This window comes from Rhincodon typus, chromosome 32 (genome assembly GCF_021869965.1).
Source record: "Rhincodon typus isolate 14 chromosome 32, sRhiTyp1.1, whole genome shotgun sequence".
NCBI lineage: Eukaryota > Metazoa > Chordata > Chondrichthyes > Orectolobiformes > Rhincodontidae > Rhincodon > Rhincodon typus.
In genome coordinates, this window is record NC_063363.1 from 20,063,698 (window position 1) to 20,089,411 (window position 25,714).

The following is a 25,714-nucleotide window of genomic DNA, read 5'->3' on the forward strand; positions in this document are numbered from 1 at the left end:
ACCCTAGTGTTCCAGAGTGTAGTCAGAACTGACACTGACCTTTAAACTTTACTTAATTTTGATTGATGTGGAAGAACCTTTGAAACTCTGATATTTGAAACTTGTGCTTTGCAGTTTTCACGCAAAGCTTATGGTTGCTGCTTGTTGCAGGATCTTGTTAAGTAGGTTGGTGTATTATATAGACGATAAATAACAGTAAGTTTTCTACATACACGGTATTGGTAGCAGAGCCCCAGTGGCATCCTGCCTGTGATTCTCTCTCCCTTCATTTTAATGGGCAGGATAAGCTGGACAGTGAGCAGGTTAGGCTACTTACTAATAGTACACATTCTTATATTGGTTCTTACTGTCCTGAAAGTAGACTATTGAATAGTGTAATGACTATAACATTCCAAACTTGGATAATATATTACCACAGCAAATCATCAGAAAATTATTTGTTGTTAAACCCTTGCTTAAATGCCACTTATGCAATATATGTTAGACTTTGTTGGATGTTTTTAATGGAAAAAATGGCTTTCAACTAGTCAGGCAGGTGATAACGTTGCCAGTTTAGAACAGTGCTCAGTCATTATATGGACAAGCGTATGCCCCAATGTCATAACGGCAATTATACGTGGCTCCCTTGCATTGTCTATTATCACAAGTGATGAGTTACCATTGAAATTACTGACAGCATTCAGATTATAGTCTACTCACAAATGCTAATGATACAAAAATTACTATCTGGGACCTAAGTCTAAGAACACCATACACACTCCTAAAATATTCTTTTGTCTGCTATTTTAATGAAAGCTTTTCATCCATTTGCTTAAATTAATTAGCTCATCTGTTACAATAATGGCTTTGGAACTCTTAGGCAAATGTGTTGAGCGTTTTTGCACTAATACTACAAATGGTCATTCTAACCTATGATGATCATTAGCAAACTTGAATCAAACCAAAGCAAATCAATGTGAAATATGATATGAGTGCTCGATAAAGGCTAAATCAATCTGTTTTATGAATGTATTTATTTTTGTAATTCAAAGTATATATACCAGGGTAACCTATCACAAAATTGTATTCAAGAGCCAACCCAATGCTTTAATGCCTTTTCACAATGGAGGTGGCCAAAAATGCCAAACCACTCCATCACAGTGATAGCTATTTTGATCAGTCTTTTTGAAGAATAATGAATGTTTTTTAACAAATCTGAAGTTATTCCAAAAGGTTCACTTTTAAATACATATTTCTGAATTTAGAAGAGTTCAGAACTTGAGGTAAGAATATAACAACCAGGAGCAGGTCATTTTTGCCCTTCAAATCTGCTTAACATTTAATACTGTCATGGCATATCTTCTACTTACAAGTTCACCTTTTCACATCGTCCCATATCCTTTAACTTCCTTAGTATTTAAAATTTAATCAATCTCTCTTCAATATATTCAATGCCTGAGCATCCTCAGCCTTCTGGGATAGTGAACTTGGGCGAAGTAATTTCTCCCCCTCTCAGTTGTAAATGGCCATTCTCTTATCTGGGACTATGACTCAAGTTCTCAACTCCCCAGCCAGGGAGAAACATATTCCCAGGTTATACCGTATCAAGACTGTGAAGAATTGTAGTTTTGATTTTACTTCTCTTTCTACTAAATTCCAGCAAATAAAGGCCTACTTTACTTGATCTGTCCTCATCGGACAGTTTCCTCATCTCAAGATTCTGTTTAATGGACCATTATTCCACCAAAACTAATATATCTTTTCTTAGCTAAAAGATCTAAAGCTTTGTATATTTCTAGAAAAAAAAACTAAGGATCTGTAAAATTATAGTAAGATCTCTTCAATGTTATACACTAGTCCCTTTGTAATAGAGGCTAACATTCCATTTGCTGTTCAATTGTTTGCCATAGTTGCATGCTGTCCTTGTGTGTTTCATGTACTAAGGCACCCAGGTCCCTCTAAATTGCAACTTGATTTTTTTGAATTCCTACACTTATAAAAGTGCTGCTAATGCCTTTTGTACCAATCAATGATATATTATCCCATTTATCATTTGCATGCAAGTCATTCCAGTTCATCTGCCCACTGAGAACAATTGTCTACTTCAGCTATGTACCTCATTTGAAAGAGAAGAAGAAAAGTGACATGATCTAAATGGACAGAGTAAATATTCTGTTAAATAATTTTTGTATGCAGTTTCTGTGTCAAGATTTCTTCTTTCCGAGTCAAGTTTTTGGTTATCTGAGAATGTTCTGATTTCGATATCTAATCAAAGAAAATTGTTGTCAATCCATGTCTTCAACCCTGTTAAGCAAGAAAGATTACAATTCGAACTGCAACAACACAAAGTGTATCTCAAATTTAGAATTACAGGATTCTCAGGATGAATCAATAGGTTAATTCTTTCCTGAAGGCTCCTCCACATGTTGTGTAGGAAACTATAAAATGGCCTTGAAAATAATTTTGGATGGTTATTAACTGTTCACTTCTTTATTAATTATTGCTGCTAATATTGTTTAATGCTTCATTATGACATTTTAGGGATGAGCAAACTACTCAGGAATCAAATTATGTTCTGCTTATGCTGATGTCAGCCATAGAACATAAAGTAGTTCCACATTGCCAACCTTACTGTGGCAGCAATTGTAAATTCAGAATTTGTGTTCTAGAAACTTAAAGTGTGAGTCTGCCTTTTGATATCCAGACAAATTTATACTATCTCCAATTTCCGGCCCAGTTCTTTCCTCATCCCAGGAATGTTTATTGATCTCTAACGTATTTGCATCTTGTTAAGGTACCATCCATTCACCATTGTACATGCATATGTATTTTCATATTGACCATTTTTAAAACACATTGCTTTGAAATTTCCATTTTGGGTAAATCAGAATCAGCTGCAAGCGTGCAAGCAGTTTGAAGAACTGAATATTTCTGTTAAGATGACCAATTCATTCCTTTTCTAACCTGCTATATTTCTGTCCTTGCCAACCCTGTGAGACCGAAAGGCATTGTGTTTTATTTACGCAGTCTAGGTGTAAAAGATTCATTAAGTTTTGTTGAAAGAAGTAGGCCTACCCTTATTTCACTGGGTATGTTTTCATGTTGCTTAATTATGGCTATGCGCCATTAACTCAGCCTGTTCCTCAGGCTTTTGACATGCTCAAGGTTTAAGTAGAGTGACAGGAATGATAGAATTGAAAATGCTGCTTCAGCTCAGGCTGCAAATAGGTGTCATTATTTGTCTGTAATATAATCCAAAGATAATGTTTTGGACAGTAAATGAGTTTCTAGAGAATTACAAGAAGTTCATTCGCTTTGGCTTTGTTTTGGAGGTTAATTTGGCAGTTTGTGTCTGAATTGTCGTGTTGTGAATTTCCCACAAGGCTGTGTTCTCTAAAACTGTTTGAATCCGGTGTTGAATGATGGAAGCTGCCAGTCTTTGGTGACCAAGAGAGTTTGTGTGAAAATTAACTTTTGTCAATCTCAAATCAATTTTAAGAATCAAGAGGCCCAATCCTGGATGTCAACAAGTATGTGGTTTATCTTAGTCTTGGATTGAAGTTGCAGTGAATAATATTCTACATCCAGGAATCATCCCCTGCAGTGTCAGATCAATGATAAGCAGTAGTGATGTAAAAGTAGAGTATTTCTATGTAACAAGTTTCAATTTTCTATGAAGATACCAATTTTGGAAAAATAGCAAACATCGAAAGGTCAATTGGAAAAATATTATTCATGCATGTAGTTACAATCAGCTAGATGTCTGTATCACATGGAAATCTATTATCATGCATAAGTATCAAATTTTAACTGGAAAATCTACAAAAATAGAGCTTTTATTTGCCTAACACACAGTCCATTCTCCTTTCTATCAGCAACATTGACATCTTGCCTAGCTGTAGAATCAAGGCTTAGATACCCTTTTCCCTGATTGAGTGTGGGACTAACTGCTTACATTTGAGTAACACCATGTCAGTCACCAAATAAATCAATGGCAAATTTACCATTCCTGATTCTGCCAAGCCCCTTTAGAGCATTAACTTGCAGAGTTAAATGTAGCTGAATAGGAAAAGTACAGCCCCAATATGAATGGCTTAAATTTACATATTCCAGCAGTAAGCCAAGATGCCTGGTGAATCCTGCTTCAGGCATCATGTTTCCAAGAATACAAAAGCATATCAACTTAGATCCAATGTTCCTTCACAGGAGTATTATTTTGAATGTAACCCCATCCCAAAGACACTCTGATTACCACTCCCCGCCCCCCTTCACATCATAATTAGTTTGTACAAGGCCAGTCTATTTCTATACTTTCAATGATGATGTTCCCCTTACCTTCCACTTCTCTGTCTTCTAAAAAGACAATAGTTTTAACAGATGGCAGGATAACCTTGAGAGAATTAGGCTGGATGTATCTATAGCCAGGGAAGGTTGATACTTGCTAATCAGCAATGACTTTTTTCTAATTACCAGACAGTATATGCAATAAGATGACAAACATTTGAACAATGATGGCTGGGTAATGTCTCTCTGACTAATCTGGTATGTCCCTCAGAGTTGTAATAACTTGTGTGCAATATGTGCACTTTCCACCCCATCTGAAAGCACGACCTCCTGGGAGACACAAAATAATTAGACAAAATCCAGGCTAATTCCAGAGGGACAAAAAAAAGGAAATTCCATTTGTAGGCAATTGAAAGTAGTCTAACAGGTCACTCTGGCCTGAATTTCTTGCAATCCCTCCCTCTTGGAAGTGTTTGCTGTCCATCCAGCTAGAATCAGCTCTGGCTCTCACATGGAGAAGAGAAAGATACCGATGTGCTCAATCTCCAGTAATGATTGACCGACATTAGAAGAGCAAATTTTTCAATACAACGTCTCTCATTCTGTTTCTTAGCAAAGTATGTTACTGTCTGTACATTCAAATGTATTATTTATAAAGAAGGGACAATGAGCGGCATCATCCATCACAGTTTCTTGTCCTATATGTATATCACATTTGTATTTCTTACGCACAGAATGTTTATTTTCACCTTTAACAGTGATAGATTGGACAGAGCAACATAATCATTGCCTCGGATGAAACTGAGTTGCCTCCTTTCTCACCTCCAAAGCAAAAGAAACTAGATTTTCAGTCACCTTCACTGTGATAGTGTGAAAAACTGTCCCAACATTGCATTGAACTTTTTCTATATGTGAAATGGATTTGTCATTATTCCCAGAATAGCTACTTGATGTGAAGTCAACTGTTAGTGAATGGTAAGGCTGGGTGCTGTGAGGTCTACTGCAGTGATGTGAACACGTACTGTTGCTGGTTTCTGTGAGTATTTACTGTGTACATGCACCTACATTCTTATAACTTTTCCTTGAATTAGGAAAAAAAAATGTACAGCTGTATACTGAGATAGTCAAACATTTCTCTTTAGTTTTAAACCATAAACATACCTCTTTTGTTTGAAAGCAAAAATAAATAAATGGCCTCACCAGAAAAGAAGCAGCAGATTCTATCTTTAATCAGCCATAACTGTATCTTATAAGATATCTGCGAAGAGGACAAAATATTTATGTGTATTGTAAATCATCAATCCCAATGTAGATAGGGTAGACCAGCAATGCAGTCAGAAAATATTGTGATTCAATACATTCAGCACAGGTGACAAGGGCTCTCCCAACCCCCAAACAGTCTGGGAGACTTGTATTTCATTGATGGCCAATTGAGAATGTTAGCCTGGTGGTTGATTTTTTGATGGATCTACCAAGCTATGTGGCCCAGCTAGCCATATACACAAGCATTTTATATTGTTTCAAAATCTTAAATGGACAGGTTAGTACCTGCCTTATGCACTCAATTCTCTGCTGTATATATTGGAGTAATATTAATGCTGCCTCCAGTTGCCCTGAAAATGAATACATGCTCTAAGTATTTACTTTTAGAGAGAGGTCTCGATAAGCAGCTATTGTTTGTTCTTAGCAGAGAAGCTGTTACTCCTGCAGTGTTGATTCATTACATTTGGGTATGATATTTAGATTTGTTTCAGTTACTACATAGGTAACTGCTATACATCTGTACTTGCCCTTACCATGAAGATCATTTCAACATTAAATCATTTGGAGGGTGAACTTAACTGTAGAAATCAAAACCTTAGTATCAAAGAAGAAAAATGTTGGGCTTGACGTCCTGAATTATACTGACCAATTGTAAAATATATTCATGTAAGTCAGTGTTAATAACAGGTTTGCTCTCAATGATGTGCAATTCAGAAATGGCTAGAATAATCAAACACAAAGCCAGGAGGGATGGAGTAACTGTTTCCTGTTTCTTATATCCGTTAAAAGCTATAAGCAGAGCAAATTCTGGTAATATTGTGTTCATTTCTTCGTGGACTCGATCCCAAGTGGAAAAGCTTCCCTAAATTCTTTCTAATCTCTTCAATCAGATAATACACAAGCATAGTCAATGTGAAGCCCAGAATCTTCACACTAATTACAGTTGGCAAAGCAGAAGGTATTTCTACTATGAAATATCAACATTTTCAGAACAACATAAGAAATAGTGCTGCTTCTATGTGTCTATATGACGTGTGATTTTTATAATTCCTAAAAGGCACAAAGAGACTTCAATTGCATTGGTGATCACATGCCAATTATCAACAATTTTGTAAGTCTGAATTCATTATGAAGCCTATCAGAAGAAGCAAAATATGTAAATGAAAGAAGAAACTAATAACGATGCTTGAAACTTTATCAAAGACCATTGTAAAATAAACAAACTATGTACCGTATTGAATATAATTGGTGAGGGACTACAGAAAGGCACTGTGCCTTTACATTTGTGACTACACTTAGAGGCTGTTGATATATCTTCTCTCCTTTACATAAGAAGTAAATGTCAGCTGAAATGCTTTGGTTTATTATTGCTGAGTTGAATTGGTCCTTTGCCACGATACGAACCCCAGGGCTCATAGATCAGGTCTCCATTCAACCGGATACAATCGATCAGGGTGTGATAAAATGAGTTTGAAGGTTGACATTAATCAATCTTGAAACATTATAACCCAAAGCTGCCTCAATCACTGCTTAAGTGTTCCATTTTTCTCTTCTCTCTGTGAACTCTTTTTCGAGTGAGTTACAGGTAAAATTATCATGTCTTGTCATTGTGCTTGAAAACTCTGTATTGTTCTTAAAAATGACGTGAAAGTGTCTTTTTGTTTTGTTCAAGATCCTGTTCCATTCTCATTGATGTCAGTTGCGGTGTACATGGAACCCACTGGCATTATTGAGCATCTTGCTCTTGTATCTGAATGTCTTCATTCGTTTAATGAATATTCTTCAAATTAAATGGATCATTCAGAGTCTTAACTGCTTTGTTTTTGATTAATCTCAGCTATCACGGCAGTGTTGTTGTGACCAGGTCCTCAACACCTCAATAGGTAAGGGTTGAATCCATGTCTGAAAGGTGGGGGGGTGGGGCAGCAGGCGGGGCTTTTAAACTCATTTTTTCCTTTAAAGGGGAATACAATACTTGGAACATTCTTTGCCTGTCATCGCTTTCCACTTTTACACTCAATTTTATGTAATTTTCTTTGTTTCCGTCTGATTTTTTCCTTCGTTACCAGCCATTAAATTCTCTGCCTCATTCAGCTTCCAGGCAAGTGAGCATGGAATTCACATCATGAGCTTCCTCACAGGCTCAACAGTGTTGCTGCAGGCTCCTCTGTTCAAAGTAAGCCTCAAATTGGTTAATGTACTTTCTCGTTTTATTTTCCCCTTCCATGTTTAACCATTTCACCTTTCCTGGTGATAAGGCATTTCATTAATAGAAGGATACCTTCCTCCTAGGTCCTGGGTAACATGAACTAAAAGCCACAATAGATGTTTTTGGCAAATTGGAATGTCACAAGCCACCAGGCAGAAAATAAATGCCTAAGACCATTGCTTTGTGGTCTTTGCTACCTTCAATATTTGATTAAAATCTAAGTTTTGGATGGGAAAGCTCTACCAAAGAGCTGGTATGGACATGTTTGACCAAATAGCCTTTTCTCAGCCCTATACAATCCTATAGGGTTCAGTAGACTGAGAATAAAACTGGAAGCCAGTGTTGGTGATTAAATTTTATCATGAATAATGCTTGGAAAGCCAGTAACTTTTTCAAGAAAATAATGCAAAATCTACCAAAGATTCGTTGCCAAGAAAAATGGAAGTATTTTCCCAATCAGAATCATTTTTTTTAAATCATGCTGCCATTTACATGCTATAATGTAATGTGTTTAAGATAGTTCTTTATTCTGATCGTCAAAGTGACGGATTTTTAGTGAATATGTCATAACGAGGATGCAAATACTTTAAAACAGGGATTTCCACCTTGTATAAATTGCACAATGTAAGGCATGCTGCATTTTTGATGTGACTTTTAAACTAATCAGTCTTAAGTTCCCGATAGCACGGACTGGTGGTATTTCTCAGGACTGTATCTGCACCAACCATGCACCAAGTGCATGTTGGGAAAGCTCTTCACTTTTTTTTCATTCTGACTAGAAATGTTTCAGATGATAACAATATGTTTTCCTCTATATATATTGCTGCTTCAAAGTGCCTTTGTTTTTCATGACATAACTCACTTTTGATCCACTTGGACTGTCATCTTTATGGTTACTGCTAGAAAGGAAAAAAAAATCACTCAAATCTTTTGTGTTGTTGAAAGTTCAAGTATTCCCCTTTAAAGTCACATCTGCTCAGGCAATGCATGCTTCCGCTAGATAAACGTTGTTGCATTTGTCTTCTGAGTTGCTCAATGTGATTGTTCCTAAGCATTTCCCCTAATCCTGCCATTTCTCCCCCTTCTGTCAGCATGGTGAAGCCCATTGTAGATAAATATTTATGTTCTTAGATGCAGTGTAATCATTTACTAACCGTCATTAATTTCACATTGCAGCAAATTGTTAGGAACTGTCAAAGAAATTCAGTGGAATTATTTTGAACTGATGGGGTGATACTGCATAAACTGAATAAGTTGTTTGTGATTGATGGGTCTGCTGAAAATAAAGAGGTTTTGTCTTTCTGAGTCTCAAAAAAAATGCACTTGACCTTATAGAAGCAGTGTAGATTTCAAATAAGCAAAAATTGGCAGCTAAAATCATTACTCAAACAAAATTGGTAATCTAGTCCACATCACCGTATACGATGCTACCTTTCTATTCCATCTTGTGCGAGAGCCATTTTTCAATCTTGCTGAAAGACAGGACACTCTGGTGAAAGCATGACCAATCTGTCCTTCAGACTAACTAACAAATTTTCCACATGATGTAATAAAATGAATATTGAAGGGACTGGACAGCCCTGATTCCTGGAACACTGCTTTTTCATCTCACTGATAAGATTTGAATCAAGGCCAAACAAACGGATACTTCGCTCTCTGATAGCTGTTCAAGGAGTCAAAATAATGCTGTAAATGCCTTGCAGAAATGTGTTGTAAAGTGTCTCTCTAAATTTACCTCCTACAGTGACAGTGGCATGTTTATAGCAAGGGAGGTCGTTTAACACCAAAAACTGTACATGTGTGATTTTTAATAGCTGCATACTTTGTGTTCAGCTCATCTGCTCAATTTTGCATCTTTACTGCAGGAATTTGATACACAGTGGTAATTGTGTCTGAAAATTACTTAAAAAGCAAAGGTTAAAAATGTAAACAAATTTACATTTGTCATTCTCTTCCTTGGGCAATATCCACAAGAACAATGAGTTCTGGTTGGTTTGTATCCAGCATTCCCTGCCACTATGAATTTTTAGCCTCCTTACCCATCATAGATTTGTCTTCCTATTTGTAGTCACAAATATCCTGACAAAAATGAATGTGCACACCACACTGTGCAGCAAAATAAATGTTACACAAGTAATCTAAGATTTATTGTTTTTTTTTAACTTGACAGTTTTAAAATAGAATAGTGTGCTTGATATTACAGATCACGTTGTTATTAAAACTGATGTGCCTCCCTCAAACAAATCTTTTATTTTAGTAATTTTATAATGATGTTTCTTCCCTAATTTTTTGGGAGTATTTACTTCATGGTGGGGAACAATCGACAGCTGATGAACAATATCCAGTGTTTTGACAATGGGATCTTTCTTCATATGAGTTGAGTTGTGAATGTCAAGGAGCTTCTTGATTATGTGGCATCACAACCAAATTGAAATTATTTTCCGTATTCAGTTAGCAGATTTGATCTTTAAACAGTTTCGTCCTTTTAACGTTGCAGTTGTGGTGGGTTCAATTGTGGAAGTGGGTGAGTACTGAATATCCAAAATGTGCACCTGTTTTAGGTGATTGGCCCTTTGCTTATGGAAATCGGGGTCCTAAGCCTATCCTAGTAGTCCTTAATTTTTAGCTATCTTCTGCAGACTGCACAATAAGTATCATCATTCCTGCTCTCTGCAGCATGCCGAAGGCATAAGTTTACCCTCAATCATGCTGGTTCCTAAGCCTTCCTAAGTAGGGCTGCACAGTGACTCAATGGTTAGCACTGCTGCCTCACAGTGTCAGGGACTTGGGTTCAATTCCACCCTCAGGCAACTGTCTGTGTGGAGTTTGCACGTTCTCCCCTTGTCTGCACGGGGTTCCTCTGGGTGGTCTGGTTTCTTCCCACAGTCCAAAGATGTGCAGGCTAGGTGGATTAGCCATGGGAATTGCAGGATAATAGGGTAGAGGATGGGTCTGGGTGGGATCCTCTTTGGAGGGAGGGAGGGGGGGTGTGGTATGGGCTCAATGGCCTGCCTCCACACTGCAGGGATTCTATGACTCTTCTTATCTCTCGGACCATAAACGTGCATTTGTACTGGCTAAATATCCATGTAAAATCCTATCTAGCCTGCTCTCTAAACCACAGAGTGTTCCAACCTCTGTGCTGCCATTTGGTGTAATAAAGCCAATGTGACTTCATAAATACAGCTCTCTTTCAGGAGCTGCACCTAGAAGTGATAAACAAAGGCCAACATTCAGCATCAAGAGTAAACAGAGAAAGGTGGTTGGTGCTAAAAGTATGACTGTGCCTCAAGCATGCCCTACCCTCCAACAATATGTGCATCATAATGGAATAGTAATGTTGCTTTGTGAAGGATATCAGAGGAGGTGAAGCAAGTGATAAGAGAATGAAAAGTTGTGGTATTCAGATCAGAAAGTGTTCTGCGGTGATTGAAGAACAGGTGTTGGTCATCAAGTAATAAGAAATAGGGGTGAGTACCAGAACAGCAATACATGATTAAGCAGAGAGCAGTGACAGGTATGAGATAGGAATCTTACATTAGCAACTCTTGTTATGTCATTGCACCTTTTCCTGAATTCCAGTCAAATCTACAAGGATAAGCTCCTTGTATTGGCACACTTCCACCTCTGTCCATTTTTCACCTAAACATTATTATTGCCTTTAGGAAGAAAATGTCACCCTTCCTGCACAGCTCCTCTGCCAACACTGTTGTCAACATTTCCACTAAAGCCCAAAATCTATGATGTCTTCCTGCCTCTCCTCTGTCTACCATCTCAGCCAGTTGAATTAAATGTCTTTGGCCACAGTCCAACTCACCTCCAAGAGATGTAGATTACCTTTTAATAGCAGAGAAACCTGATTTTTCTGTTCACCATTAGCTAAGCTATCAAAGAATAACATTAACCTTAACAAGTTTTATGATAATGAGGAGCCAAGACCAGATTTACTTCTGAGTTGTGCTCATGTAATTGGATGAATGCTGGCCATATAAAGCCAAGATTGAATTTGAAAACGAAGCTCGAATGAATTCCAATTCCAGTATCACTTATCACCATAAGTAGGTACTTTGTTTATAAATGATCTGTGACAATGTTGAAAATGGCATTGCCTCTGCCTCACCATGGGCAATGCTTTAATTATTGTATACAGTGATCATTTTGTCTGTCAGATGTCAGATGTTGTTGTCCTAAATGTAAATTCCTCCATCAAAGTATTAAAAAATTCAGCTAATTGAACTATCTGCTCTGTCCATTCAGTCCCTACTTATCAGCCTCGTGGCCCTTGAATGGCTATACCACAGCCACCAAAGCAGTAAAATCTACGCTAAATGTCTTCTGTTTGAAAACATGGTTTATGTTCTTCTAGAATGGCTCATTCTCCAACCTACAATGGGCCATAACCAGAGGAAATCCAAACAGCTGTACAAAATGAAAATCACAGAAAATCTGTTAGCCAGAACTTAAAGATAATTGCAAATTCACTAGTCTGAAATTTATGTTTAAAGAAGCAGTGAGATCTGTAGTAGTTTTGGACAATTAAGATCATTTTTCCAATTAGAAAATGGGATGGGGACCCAATTTCTTGGACATTGATACTGCTATAATACGTCCCTAGGAACGTAGGGGAGTGGTTTCATTTTTACAAGCAACAATGTTATAGGTAATTTGATGTAAACTTTTATGTTTGATAGTGTACTTGAACAAGTTACATTCGAGTTACAATGGAGTAACTCACCTCCTGACTTCTCAAAGCCTATCCATCATCTACAAGGCACAAGTCAGGAATGAGATGGAATATTCCCCACTTGCCTTGATGAGTGCAGCTCCAACAACACTCAAGAAGCTTGGCACTATCCAGGACAAAGTAGCTCACTTGATTGGCACTTATTCCATAAACATCCATTCCCTGAACCACTGGCACTCAGTAGTAGCAGTACGTTCTATCTACAAGATGCACTGCAGACGTTAACAAAAGATCTCAGGCAGCACCTGCCAAACCCACAACCACTTCCATCTAGAAGAACAAGGGCAGCAGATATATGGGAGCACCACCACCTTCAAGTTACCCTCCAAGCCACTCACCAACCTGACTTAGAAATATATCATCATTCCTTCACTGTCACTGGGTCAAAATCCTGGAAATCCTTCTGTAATGGCATTGTGGGTCAACCCACAGCAGGTGGACTGCAGCAGTTCAAGAAGGCAGATCACCACCACCTTCTCATGGCAGCTAGGGATGGGCAAGAAATGATGGCCAACCAGCAATGTCCACATCCCAAGAATGACTAAAAAAAAAACTTCTGTGCTCACCAAATTAAAAAATGAACCAGTTTGAGCTGGCATGAAATTTTGTGGAGCAGGCTGTAGTAAACAGTTTGAGTGAGAATTCATGAGGTTGGCATGACGGTTTAAAATTTGCAATCATGCTGGAAAATTAGAAAAGCGCATTGTAACAGTACCCTGTACCTGAAATTGGAAGTATTATCCTGAGTTTTAGCTACATAATCAATCACTGTAGGAGGATCCCCGCATTTGCTCATGATTCGATCGCTGTTAATGTGGAAAATGATTTTTTTCCTCCAGCGTTATGTCCCTTACTTTGATGAGTGCATACAAAAGGGTTGAAAGAATGCCGGCTTCATTTGAGAGTCTTACTGCAATTAACCGATCTCTTTCAATTTACAGTGTTGTTAACAGTAAAACTTTTCGATACAATCAGGAAACATGGTGCAACAGCCAAAAGCTCCATTGAAAAGTTCAGTTGAAGCATGAAGTAGCAATTTTCAGCCGATCATCTCATTTTTTTAAACATCTCTTTGCAGGTCTGTGGATGCCCATTGTTGTATCTGTCATCACTTTGTGACAACAAAGGAACCCTGAGTAGTGATCATAAAATTAGACATTCTGACCAATTTTACTACTGACAGAGCATTGCAGGGTAAACTTTGGCTAAGAGAGTGTAGAATTTTGTGCTCATAGAATATAATTGTGAGTCAGAACCACTTCAGGACCCCATTCTGATTGTCAGAGAGCCTTATCTCAAGATCTTCTCAACAGCAGCCAATAATGAGGCCATCTCCAGGTCCACCATTTTCAATAGGATGGTGGAAAGAATGGAAGACCCACCTGTAGAGGTGGGCTCTGCCAATGTCAGAGAGGAAACGTGATGCAGTCTCTGAAGAGGTTAAAGTCAATGGGACAGCCAGTAGTCACTGCTGTACCCCACTGGTGGCTACGGCTCCCTGCACCTGACAGGTTTTGCTGCCGGTGAAATGTCCAGGTTTCCTGGATGACATGCCCACTCAGCCCACCAGGCACTTTAGTGTGAAGATTGTCTACCTACCATTGCCTGACTGAAGCAGGTAGCCTGCTGATCTGACACTTTTGTCTAAAATTCCTCAGTCCACAACCTTAAAACCCACTCCTATATGACAAGACAGTTTCACCATCATCAAACTAAACATCAAGAGCCACTGGAACTTCAGTTTGCCTCTTTAGATCCATTGAGTAGCTTTCATTAGGTACAAGGCTTGAAACTGAAAGTAACAAAGTTACCTTTTTAATAAAAGTGACAAACATCGGATAAATATTTCTTTTGGTATAATATTCAGCTGGTTGGTGCACAAGAATCTTAATGCAATTGTAATTCACTCAATTGAGTTTTACTTGAATCAGTAAGTGCAATATCTAAAAAAGAATCGTTGCAAACACATTCAGGTATAGTGGCAAGAGAAATGGGAAAAATAACTAAATAAGCTTAATTGGCATATCTGATGGCTTGGTCTGTTCAGCAAGGTAATAGTTTTGGTTTCAGGAAATGAAACTCCTTTTCAATTCTTGCAGCCAATATAAGCATCAAATGGCCTAAACTAGGAATTGCACAGTCCAGGAGCAAAGCAGATCTACCATTTCATTGCCTACACCTCAAGCCAAAAGAGCAGGCTGCAGGATCAAAGCTTTTTTTTCATGTCCTTGTATCACTGTAAGATTATGATTGAGATCACTGAAAAGCCTTCTCTCATGTGCATCCCACAATAAAGCCACAATGCAACTGAGTAGTCACTGACAGAGACTTTTACTGTTCCTTGGGATTATGCACAGGCTTTCATCTTGGTATGTTCATATTTGTATTTCAGGCTTTCATTGCAGAGAGGTGTTTTTCAACTCATTAGCCTTGATCAGATTCAAAACTAGGTCCTGTGTGTGAAAAATACCATGGGCTGTCTCCCTTCACGATCAGATACACCCTTTTCATCTAACTTATATGTTTACATGTTTTACTGGATATGTTTTACTGGATACAAATTCATCACTGTATTTGAAAATAGTTATGTTGAATGAGAGCTTTCATGTGTCTTTTAACCGTTGAGCTGCAAATTGCAAAAAAAATCCTGTAAATATTTTTTCTACAAAATATACATTTTAGTTCAGTGTGACGCACAGAAAAAAGGTACCATAGATGTATTTTGGAAGAGTTCTGTGGCCTACATATATAGATTATAGTCATTTTGAATATGCATACATGTGCAATGTTTCACAAAGTAGCTAAATTCTTTACACATTAATTATTGTGTTTGTTATTATCAGATCTATGTTTCAAGACATTTAATTTTAAAGATTTAGAAATTAAGTAGTGTTACATTCTAGTTGAGGAAGGCCTGCTCAACCTTGTTTAAAAAAGATACAAATGCAATACTGACCAGTATTAAGTTGTATGCAATCAATACTGTTCAATTTGCAAAGTGACATCCATGATAAATGCGGTCTAAGGGTGTTGTACTTCATTGTCCTTCCTTAACTAATGTGTACAGGAATGGGGAATTGCCACTGGAGGCTGATAATATGGCAATTTAACACCAATCGGGTTGCACTGAATTGCTTTACACTGGATGCTGATATTATCAACTTTGCACAGATCAGCAGGTTTATAAAAAAAGAGATTGTAGTATCTGGGATGAAGCATGTATTGGACTGAGCAATGTCAGGGCAATTTTAAATCCAATCTACCTATCAGAAAAGAAGCAGGTTTGAGTACAACGCTGCTTTATAGCCTACCTTATATTATTTTATTGTCTATTCTGAAAAGGAAGTCCATTTACAGGTGACATACAAAGCAAATATTCCAAATAATCCCACTGGTTTACCCACTTCGTGAGTTAGATTAAAATTATTCCCAAAAACCTGGATTTAAGGCAATTAGAACAACATGGTTTACAGTTATTTTTTAACACCACCATGGACCTTCATACACTGAAATTGATAGCTCAGTGTATTTGGCTTCTGTTTACTGTCTGGTCTAAGTGATTATCCTTCTAACTAAACCTGATACTCAGAGGGAGGATCATAGATGTGCCTGATCCTATCGTCATCTGCTGTGCGTACATCTATATTTTTGAGAAGTTGTTGCTCTGTAATCTGGTATTAATTGTTCTCTTCCATAATCCAAGGACACTGAGGCTAATTGTAGAACTTCTGTCACCACAGCGAGTGTGACACTAACTCAGTGCAAGCCAGGGACCAAACTTGGGATCTTATTGATCTCTATGTGCACATTGACATCCCAAACAAGCTGCTTTCAGAATGTTGTAATTACGCTACAATAATATATTGAGCTTCTGGTGCTAAGGTGGGACTATAATGAGGGTGAAGTAGAAAATTATATATTAGTATAGTTTTGAGTAGTTCAGACCTTCAGTATTGTTGAAAAACAGACAAATTTTGTCAAGGCTTTTCACCTTGCACTCATCAGGACAATTCACAAGAAATAATTATGTTAAAAAAAAGGTCCTTTCTACAAAGAAAAGAGTACTGATTGGTTGACCAGTGGAATGTAGTAGAGGTGTTGTTATAAAGAATGCACCAATTATCAAATATCTGATAGTTAACTAACAAACTTTGTTTAAATCTAATCCAGGCAGGTTCACTCTGAACCAGAGAATAACTATCACCTGTTAAGTTGAAACAGGTGTAATGTGGATATATGTTTTTGTCAGTCTGCAGCAAGCAAGGTCTTATGCATTCATAAATATATATCTGATATATCATCTCCAGTACAGACAAGTGCACCACACAGCGAGCCCAACTGAAAATCTTAAATAGATTTAAGTATCATTTTTAGCACACTTGAGATTATTTAGCAAGTGTTTTCCAATCACAGAATCATGCCTAATATTGGAAACTATGTTTTGAGTTTTGCAATCACAAGCCAGTTGGGTATGAACAATGCCTTATATGTTGTGAATAGCCAAAAGGACATGCTATTTTATGCAAGCTGCCACTATTTAGTACTTAATGAAATTAAAATGTTGTTATAATGTTACTTAAAAGTTAATTAAAATGTTGTTTGAGTTTTACACTGGTATTTCTCGTAAATTGGTTTGATGAGTATAGATGCAAAGCTGCGATAAAATCTGTTACTTTTTTCAGCAATTATGAGGCATTAATAAAGGTGCCCCTATAAAAATGGTGTTTTACAAGCTGAGGTTTTTCATGCTAAAATAATGTATTGAGTCATTTTTAATTATCATATTTATGTTTTCTTCATATTTAATTTAAATAATAATGTCATAAGTATCATTGATTACCATGACATCATCAGTGGGACAGCCCACTAAGCAGGGGATTGGAGATATTTATTCAGAATGTGTAACCTATTCAATTTTAAACTGTTAATGGGAGGTTCACTTTCAATGCAAAGATTTAGGTAAAGTAATGCAGATTTGGTTTAACTCTGACATTGGCCCAACATCTGTGTCAGCAAGGACTGCATGAGTCCTATATTCAAATGTCCCATAAATCTCTTAATCTATGCACCTTTGAACAAAATTTCAGAAGCAACTGTCAAGAATATGAGAGAGAAATTTAACTGGCCCTCATTTCGGGCCTACATTATGGGTAGTGCAGGCTGTTTATGCTCCAGCCTTGAGGCCGTAGGCCATCCTGGATTATGTCCTCATGTTTTTAGGAGAAATTCATATTGGGCCTTATGTCTTGTAGTCAGCCAAGCTGATATTTCACAAACTGTGTGTTGTAAATGATCTCCATTCACTTGCCATTTATTGCTTCACAATTTTTTTTCCTCCTCTTTAGGTTCTTCCACAGCACTCAGCATTGCCTGCTGAGAGCCAGGGCTAGCAAACTGCATCCAGGTATCTGCCCATGTTACTCTCTAACTACCCCCTAGGTGAGGTGTTCACAATTGTCTAGTGTGACACCCTACCTGTAAAGAAACATTTCAGAGATACCCAAACCGTATTTCCCATCTCCGCACCCCCCCCCATCACCAACCACACTTCAAAAGCAAATCATTTAACTATATGATGCCATATAAAATATTGTTACAGTATATTCATATCCAAACACTCAATCACACAGTTTGTTGGTGCATTAGTTTCCTAGCCTGAAGATCCTTGATAATTGATGTAGATGTCCGGATAGGCTAAATGATGCTCCCAAATGAACTGTCACTTCTCATATCAATATGATGAAGGCAATAGGGTAACTGCAGAAGTTGTACCATTATTTGTGAACTAATCTTAGAAGTGTGTATGGTGTTCCAAAAAAAATCACATTGTTAAAAAAAGATCCATTCACAGTACTTAATTTCTCATCATTTGCTGAGATACACATACAACTAAATTTAACATTACAACAGTGAACATTGCAACTTTCCTAGTTCTTCTTTTTGATGAACCATTGTTTCATTTTTTTTGGCATTTCAGTCAGTGGATTGCTGGCCTGCTTAGCTAGGAATGTATCTGAAACAAGTATACCCTTGCAATGAAATACACGTTCTCAAGAAATCTATTTACATTTAATCTGACCCTCTGACTAAGAAAGGGACTGAGATTTCTTAATGCAATCAACACTTCCATAGTCTGAAGCCAGCACCAGTGCTGTGGGAATGATTGGAAACACTGGGTAAAATTCGTCAGAAAGGATATCCCTGGTTCAATTACACTCCATCCAATATTTTTCACTATTAACTACATATCCCATATCTAATACAAAAAATAACAAACTGTAACTTTAAAGGAAGTGCTTGGTCCATTAACACATAAAAAGCTTGCTGACATTACCATCTTTAAGGATTTGCCATTTTCTGAAAGTTAGTTTGAGTTATTTAGTATTTATTGAATCTACACCACATACCTTTGGGGAGGATAATCTGCATTCTTAACTCTACCAAGGCCAAGTCACTAAGAGCAACCTGAGATAATACTGTGAGGTAATGTCTGAATTTTTATTTCAGGGCTGAGTGTCAAAATCTTTGCCTGTTTTTAACAGTGTGGTCAGAAATCCGTAGTGTAATTGGTAGTTTAACCATTGTATTGAGCTTGGTTTGCAATATGAAAGGGTCCTATTTCAAAATGTCCAGAGAATACACCTGCTTAAGATGTTGCCCCCTTTTTATGTGGAATTTAGGGACCTATGACTTAAATAGGTCACTACCACCCCATCCTTCATGATTGTTAACCTGTGCCCTCATGCAAAATTTATCTTGTAGCTTGTTGCTTTTGCTTAATCTTGAGGCTTCAATCCAGCAGACAACCTAAGATCCTAGCTGATATTATTATTGGTCAAGTCATATCTCAGACAGGAACTTGGCTCGATGGATCATAATTTTATTTCTTTGGTTTTAACAATGGTGTCTCACTGCAGCATTGCATGCTTATATTTCAGAGTTGCACTCACAACAAAACAGAAGTTTATTACAAAAGAAATAATGATAAAATAGAATAATCCAAACTACCTACTTTTGATACAAATCCAAACATTTTAAACACACAGTAGAAGCTTAATCCTATTAATCCCAAAATCTTCCTTTATGAATTGAAAAGCAGCTTTGGTTTAGTACCCAAAATACCACTCCTGGCACACTTCTCAAAACACCCCTACTTCAGTTCCTAATAACAACACCCATATAATTCTCACATCAGAATCCCTTTATCTAACATCTTTTAGTAAGCTTAAATCTCTTGGAACTGCAAGTTTTAGACTGGAACTGTGATAGCTTCTTCCTGAAGCTTCAGTGTACTCAGATTAAATATCCCATCACTCCCAGTCTGAACTAACACTAACTTTAACCAAGGTAAGTGAATTCATTAAATCTGCCCTCCTTCCTCAGGAACTCTGCTGTGTAGAGCAAACCTGTTCCAAGGGACTAAAATGTGGTCCATGTTAGAAGTGAAACTAAATGGCTCTCAGTTATGGGCTTTTCACTTAAGCCTAAAAAGTTCCAGATTCCAAAGTGTTCTGACCAACCTTTGAAGCCCCATGAATTACTGTGCTGAGTCATAAATAATAAAATAAAACAAACCTACAGCCAGGGGTTCAAAATTGTTTTTAAAAGAAATCACCATGGTTACAGAAAAACTTACAATTTAGCTATTAACTTCAGACACACTGAGGAAAAGCCCACCAGTTACTAACTCAAAAACCAGACCCAAATTCATGCCAAAAATCATTAAAAATTAAACAGATAATTCCAACCATTTACATCACATTAAGGCAGGGGCAAAGCAGCAGGACATCAAACTCCCTTCATTTGAGAGTGTGGTTTGTGGCAAAGGAACAGTTTTAAAACAAAAGGGGCAAAGGAATATTGGAAGAAAGTACACAGCTAAGGCATAGAGTTTTCATCAAAGGAGACTCTGAGTTGATTTATCGCACCCAATTACCACTGTCTCTTCATATTCTATTTCAATTGCTTTCAAATGCATCATACAAAGAATTTCCAGAATGAAAGACTACAAAAAAGATAGAAAATTGGACACTGTAGCACACTTTGTAAAGAGCAAAAGTGTGCAACAAGATCCAATTTCAGGAACCAGTCCTTATAACTCAAAGACATGCAACCCTAAATTTGTAAAGTCTAGCTTTGCAGAGTCTGCTTGAGGTGCCTAAAATAGACATTAGATCCATCAAGGTGCCTAATGCCTGTTTTCAGTCCTTATGCAGGAATGGGTTGCTGATGAACACAGGAGGTCTGCCACATTTGAGTTGCACATGATTGGCGGTTTCCCTTCCCTCTTTATAGCTAGCATGCTCTCCTTGTTTTAGAACTTGCCTTCAAAGCCAAGTTGAATGTGGAGACACAGCAAATGCTGGCAGCTCAACCAAATTAAAAAATATAGTTGAGGTTCAATCTCAGGTAAGCCTGAGGCCTCAATAATGCATGCGCCTGAAAATGAGCTGTAATGATTTTCTATCCGATGTTCTTTTCTGTTTACAGAGAACCAGCTTCAGACAGGGTGACACAGTGAGTTGGTCGTCACTTTCCATTTATGCCTTTACAGTTCCTGACATGGTGACTCGTAGATCTCAATTTTGTTTTCTTTTGGTGGCAAAATACCCATCACAAAGCAATCATTTTTCCATGAGAATAAAATAATGATTGCCCAGATCACTGCCCCTGCCCTGCAACATCAAACAGTAAGAGGCACTTCCCTAGTCCACGTGGTGCATCATACAGTGTGTTCTATTTTGGGTACGTTGAATAACCTGGTCAAAGGAGGTGAAGAAGGAAGCAAGCGAGAAATGAGGAAAAAGTGTTTTAAAACTTGATTGAGTTTACATAATATGGCAATGTGGGACATATTTTAAAATCGGTTCTACTTGATTGAATATCTTAGACCCAGTCTAGCCAACCAAATGGTTGAGGTTTGGTTCAGATACTGTAGTTAATTGCAGAGAGTAAATGTTTTACTTAGCAAGTTATCATCAGTGATGTAGACAATTTTAAGTCATGCCTATGTGTTGAAGTTGAATTCTTCCCCACTCTCTCTTCTCTCTTGATCCCACAGGAGGCCTCCAGATACACATGGTGTGGCTGCTGTACCTGAGAGTTTCGAAGTACTGAGATACCCACGAGTGCGAAAGCCCAAGAAAGCACTGCAGCTCACCTCAAAGGCACGACAAAAAAACAGTGAGTGACGTGCTGAGCAGAAATAGGGTTTAACATTTGATAACTTTGAAGAAGATCTGAGAAAGAATAAGTAACGCACGCAGACCCCAACAACAACTACTTCATTCAAAAGATTGGAGTTTTTTTAATTTATTCAGGACAGCACAGATTGCAAAACACATTCGTGTGACTTTCCTTTATTCACTACTATAACCAATCAATTAGCCCAATTGTTGTAAATAGGTTAATATCACAATTGAAAAAGAAGGCAGATGATTGTCTTGCAAAGGTATTAGGAATGTACATGTAATATCTGAAATCGTCAACCCTAACCTCTGATTGTTTAAACTACTATCACGCCTGAAGTATAAGGACAGCATTTATGAAAGCACAAATATTTCATAACTAAGTTCTTTTTAAACTTTGTATTCGGTTTGATAGATTATACACAGTTACGACTTGCCTTCATCTGATGTAAAGATCTGCTGAAAGATTATTGTGAAATAAGGCTCTTCAAAAGCATGATCTCAAAAATTATTTCCTTTCAAGTCAAAAAGTATTGTTTTGGATTTGGTTCACTACAATAGGTTGAATTGTAAGCAAATTTGAATGGAAAAGCCTTACACTTCAAACTCTCTTATGTAGCTTACATAAAATCAGGTACTAATTGAATGGTTTTGATACTCCTTGAACAGAGGAAGTAAATCTTCAACAACTCTAGACAAATAAAGAATGGTTGAATGTTGAAAATTGTGGCATACCGTTGTCCTGTCTCCTGACTTCTTGACGCAATCCTTGATATGGCCACCAGTAGAACCACTGCATATGTTGTGACCAATACTTCTTGGCACTCAGCATCTAAACCAGTGATCTATGTGGGGACACTGGAATGTGCTCAGGAAAAGTTCATTAAAAAAATCTTCATCAGTTATATCTGTGGGATCATGAGGATGCATATTGACCCAGATCTTCCAGTCTCCAGATAGTTGGAGAGCAGACCCAATCATGATGCACTGAGTTCACAGGAAATGCCTGGAAAGTTTAAACGTCTGTTGAGCAATTGCCCCTCTTCCCAGGGCTCTTCAGAAGTCTTCAACTCCAAAAGCAAAATATTACATGGAGGCAGACTGCTCATCACCCTGGAAGAAGAATCACTGGTGAGCCAATTGATTGGGAAGAAGTTTGCACCACAGCCAGGGTGAACTACATGTGGGCTGAATTTCTGGAGGGTTGGACTTCTGTCCCTCACCAGGGAGCAAGTCTCACCCTCTGAGTTGGTGGCCAATCCAGCCGTCCCAATAGTGCCAGAGCTCGGTAGTGGGCTCTACCAGTTCGGCAGGCCGACCCACAAAGGAGGACCGATGGATTCCAGCGTGAGGTAAGTCAGGATTTTTGGGTGGGGAGCAGTTGCTCATCTTAGAGAGGGGTGAGGAGGTTGACAATGTGGTTTTTCTGCAGGGACAGGAAAGAAGGAGGCATACTGTCTTCTCGGGGATGAACAAAAAGTCTCTCCAAAGAAGGAGCTCCCATATTTCCCACCATTGTCTGAAGAAAGGGCCATGCTGCCCCATCTACCTGTCTACACCAGCATATGCAGTGTATATTGGGCTCAACTGAGAGACATACACACGCACACACACATGCACACATATCCAAGCCCTGATTAGTTACCTGTTAGTTCACCCATGACTTGGGTGAAACATTAGACAGATTGAAATCACATGTAACTTCTGATTTATGATGCAGCTGACCTTAAGGGCTCTTATGGCACAGTGGTAAGTGTCCCTACCTTTGAGTCAGAAAGCCTGGGTTTAAGTCCCACCTGCAGTGTGTTATAACATGCTTGAACAGGTAGATTAAAAATATGTACAATTGACCAGCAGCCCTCTCAATCACCCAATGAATTCCCCCCATGAACAGTCCCCCACATTGACTATCTGACTGCATCTTTGGTCCTGCGAACACCACCCTCACTGACCCACCTACCTTTCTGCTTCACTGCCCTAATGTACCAACTACCACCTAAACCATTTGCCACCCTTCAGACCAACCAGCCTTGTCACCTTGTCATCCTTCCAACATGCCACCTGACCTTCTTATCTACTTACCTTTTGTAAAGGGTATAGTGGCCTATAATAAGTCAGAAATAGATACTTGAAAATGGAGGAAATCAGGTAAGTATACATTGTGTGTGTAAGCATTGGGTGAATAATAATTGTGAAAACAATACTTGTGAAAACTTACTGTAAATGTCCACAGCAATATGTTCACTCTTATTGGGGGCACCTTCCAATATCCAGCTTCATACAGGTCAGTTGTTTTTTCAGTCTCAAGCAGCAGTTGTACTGTCAATTGTAGGTCTACTTGAAGCAGTTTTGGATGTACAGTTAATTATCAATATAACATCGCTGTCAGATCCTGTCATGATACCCAAAAGTACTAAAGTCCAACAGTGTAAGAACCTTGCAAGAAACTATCTCTCACTGATTCAGGTTCAGTGTAATTGTACTCAAGTGAAAGGCCAAATTAAATGCCCTGGTAATTTGTTGGACTGCATAGGATCTTTGAAAACTTTGCTCAGAATAGCTTCTTGCTGAGTTATACTTTTATTAACAATTAGTAACTGAAAACACAGAGCTTTGGATCACATCCGCTCACAGACGTGCAGGGCTGCTTCGTAGCCGATTTTAATATGACATGGGTGAATAAGCAGCTGACAGTCTAACTCTGGTCTGCCAACCATGCAAGGTACTTCATAAGACAAGCCTGATACTCTGAATTCCAGTCTAAATGTGCAGTGTCAAAAATTGGGCTTGCATGAAATATATTTGACCTGTCAATTGTTATGTAGCCTTCTTTTAAATAATCCAATAGATCTGCTTGCTCAGCAATTTTTAGTCCTATCTAATTCAGTCCTATCTGATACCTCAATTCAGACAGACTAAACCCAGTGGTATTTTTGATATGTCAAAAATCTAATGCGTGGCAGTGTATTTTTTGTCATGGATTGATTGAACAGAATATTCAGTTGACTGGACCTGGACAGGTGGAATATTTTTAGTGGATTTCCCGATCTCATGCCACAACGTTGGCATCTTTTCCCCAGTATTCCAAAAGATTTTCCACCAGCACCAATGTGGGGAGCCATGAAGAACTCTGGGGAACTTACTATGAAAGAACTCTTGATTCCCCTAAAGCGTGCCTAAATTTTAAATGTAATTGATTCACCACTACTTTGGCAAACTGAGAATGTCTGGCATGAAATAGGAATTCAGTTTTCAAATCAGAAAGTGTACGCCAGTTTTAATTCTTTTCACCTGGTGTAATTTGTTTGTGGAATCCCGTGGTAAGGAAAGGGTAAGTTATTGTCAAATAAGTTGTATGTTCTCAATTACTTTGTCGCTGCTTCTCTCCACGATGCAGCTTTCAGCATATCATTTAACTGTCGGCTTCATTTTGGTTGTTTAATTCTATTTATTTAATTCTATGAGAAAATATATTTCTCAGAAGCAGTACTTACCTTCAGTTGTCCTCTGTGATAAACTACTTTCCTAAAAGCAGCAACTCATGCTCAAGCTTCACAAGCAATGACAATTCTTCAATACTTCACCCAACTATTTTCAGACATGAACCTTGACAATGAACATTCAGAGGTCATTTATCTGTGTGTGTCATCACAAACCCTATCCTCACCTATAACCTTATACAAAATTATGGTACAGAAAAGAGTTCATTCCTGGCTCTTTGCTACAGAAATGCAAAACTAATCCCAAAGCTCTGCATTTTTCCCCATAGCATTTGAATTGAATGTTCGTCCTTGCTTCCTTTAAAAGATGTAATTGGTTCTTCCTCAGTCATTTTCTGTGGCAAAGCATTCCATGCTGTAACAACTGTTATAAAAATAATCCATCGCGTCACTTGTTATTCTCTGATATAGTAGGAACTGCAGATGCTGGAGAATCTGAGATAACAAGGTGTAGAGCTGGATGAACACAGCAGGCCAAGCAGCATCAGAGGAGCAGGAAGGCTGACGTTTTGGGCCTAGACCCTTCTTCTGAAGAAGGGTCTAGGCC

General features: G+C 38.1%; 1 protein-coding gene across 1 annotated transcript in view; it reads left to right on the forward strand.

Annotated features, from left to right (window-relative positions):
* Window positions 1-25,714, forward strand: part of igsf9bb (immunoglobulin superfamily, member 9Bb) — a 565,867-nt gene that overhangs the window by 532,342 nt on the left and 7,811 nt on the right. The window contains exon 19 of the mRNA XM_048615582.1: window positions 21,541-21,662. Coding sequence (XP_048471539.1) covers window positions 21,541-21,662 — 122 coding nt within the window. The remainder of the gene's footprint in view (window positions 1-21,540; window positions 21,663-25,714) is intronic.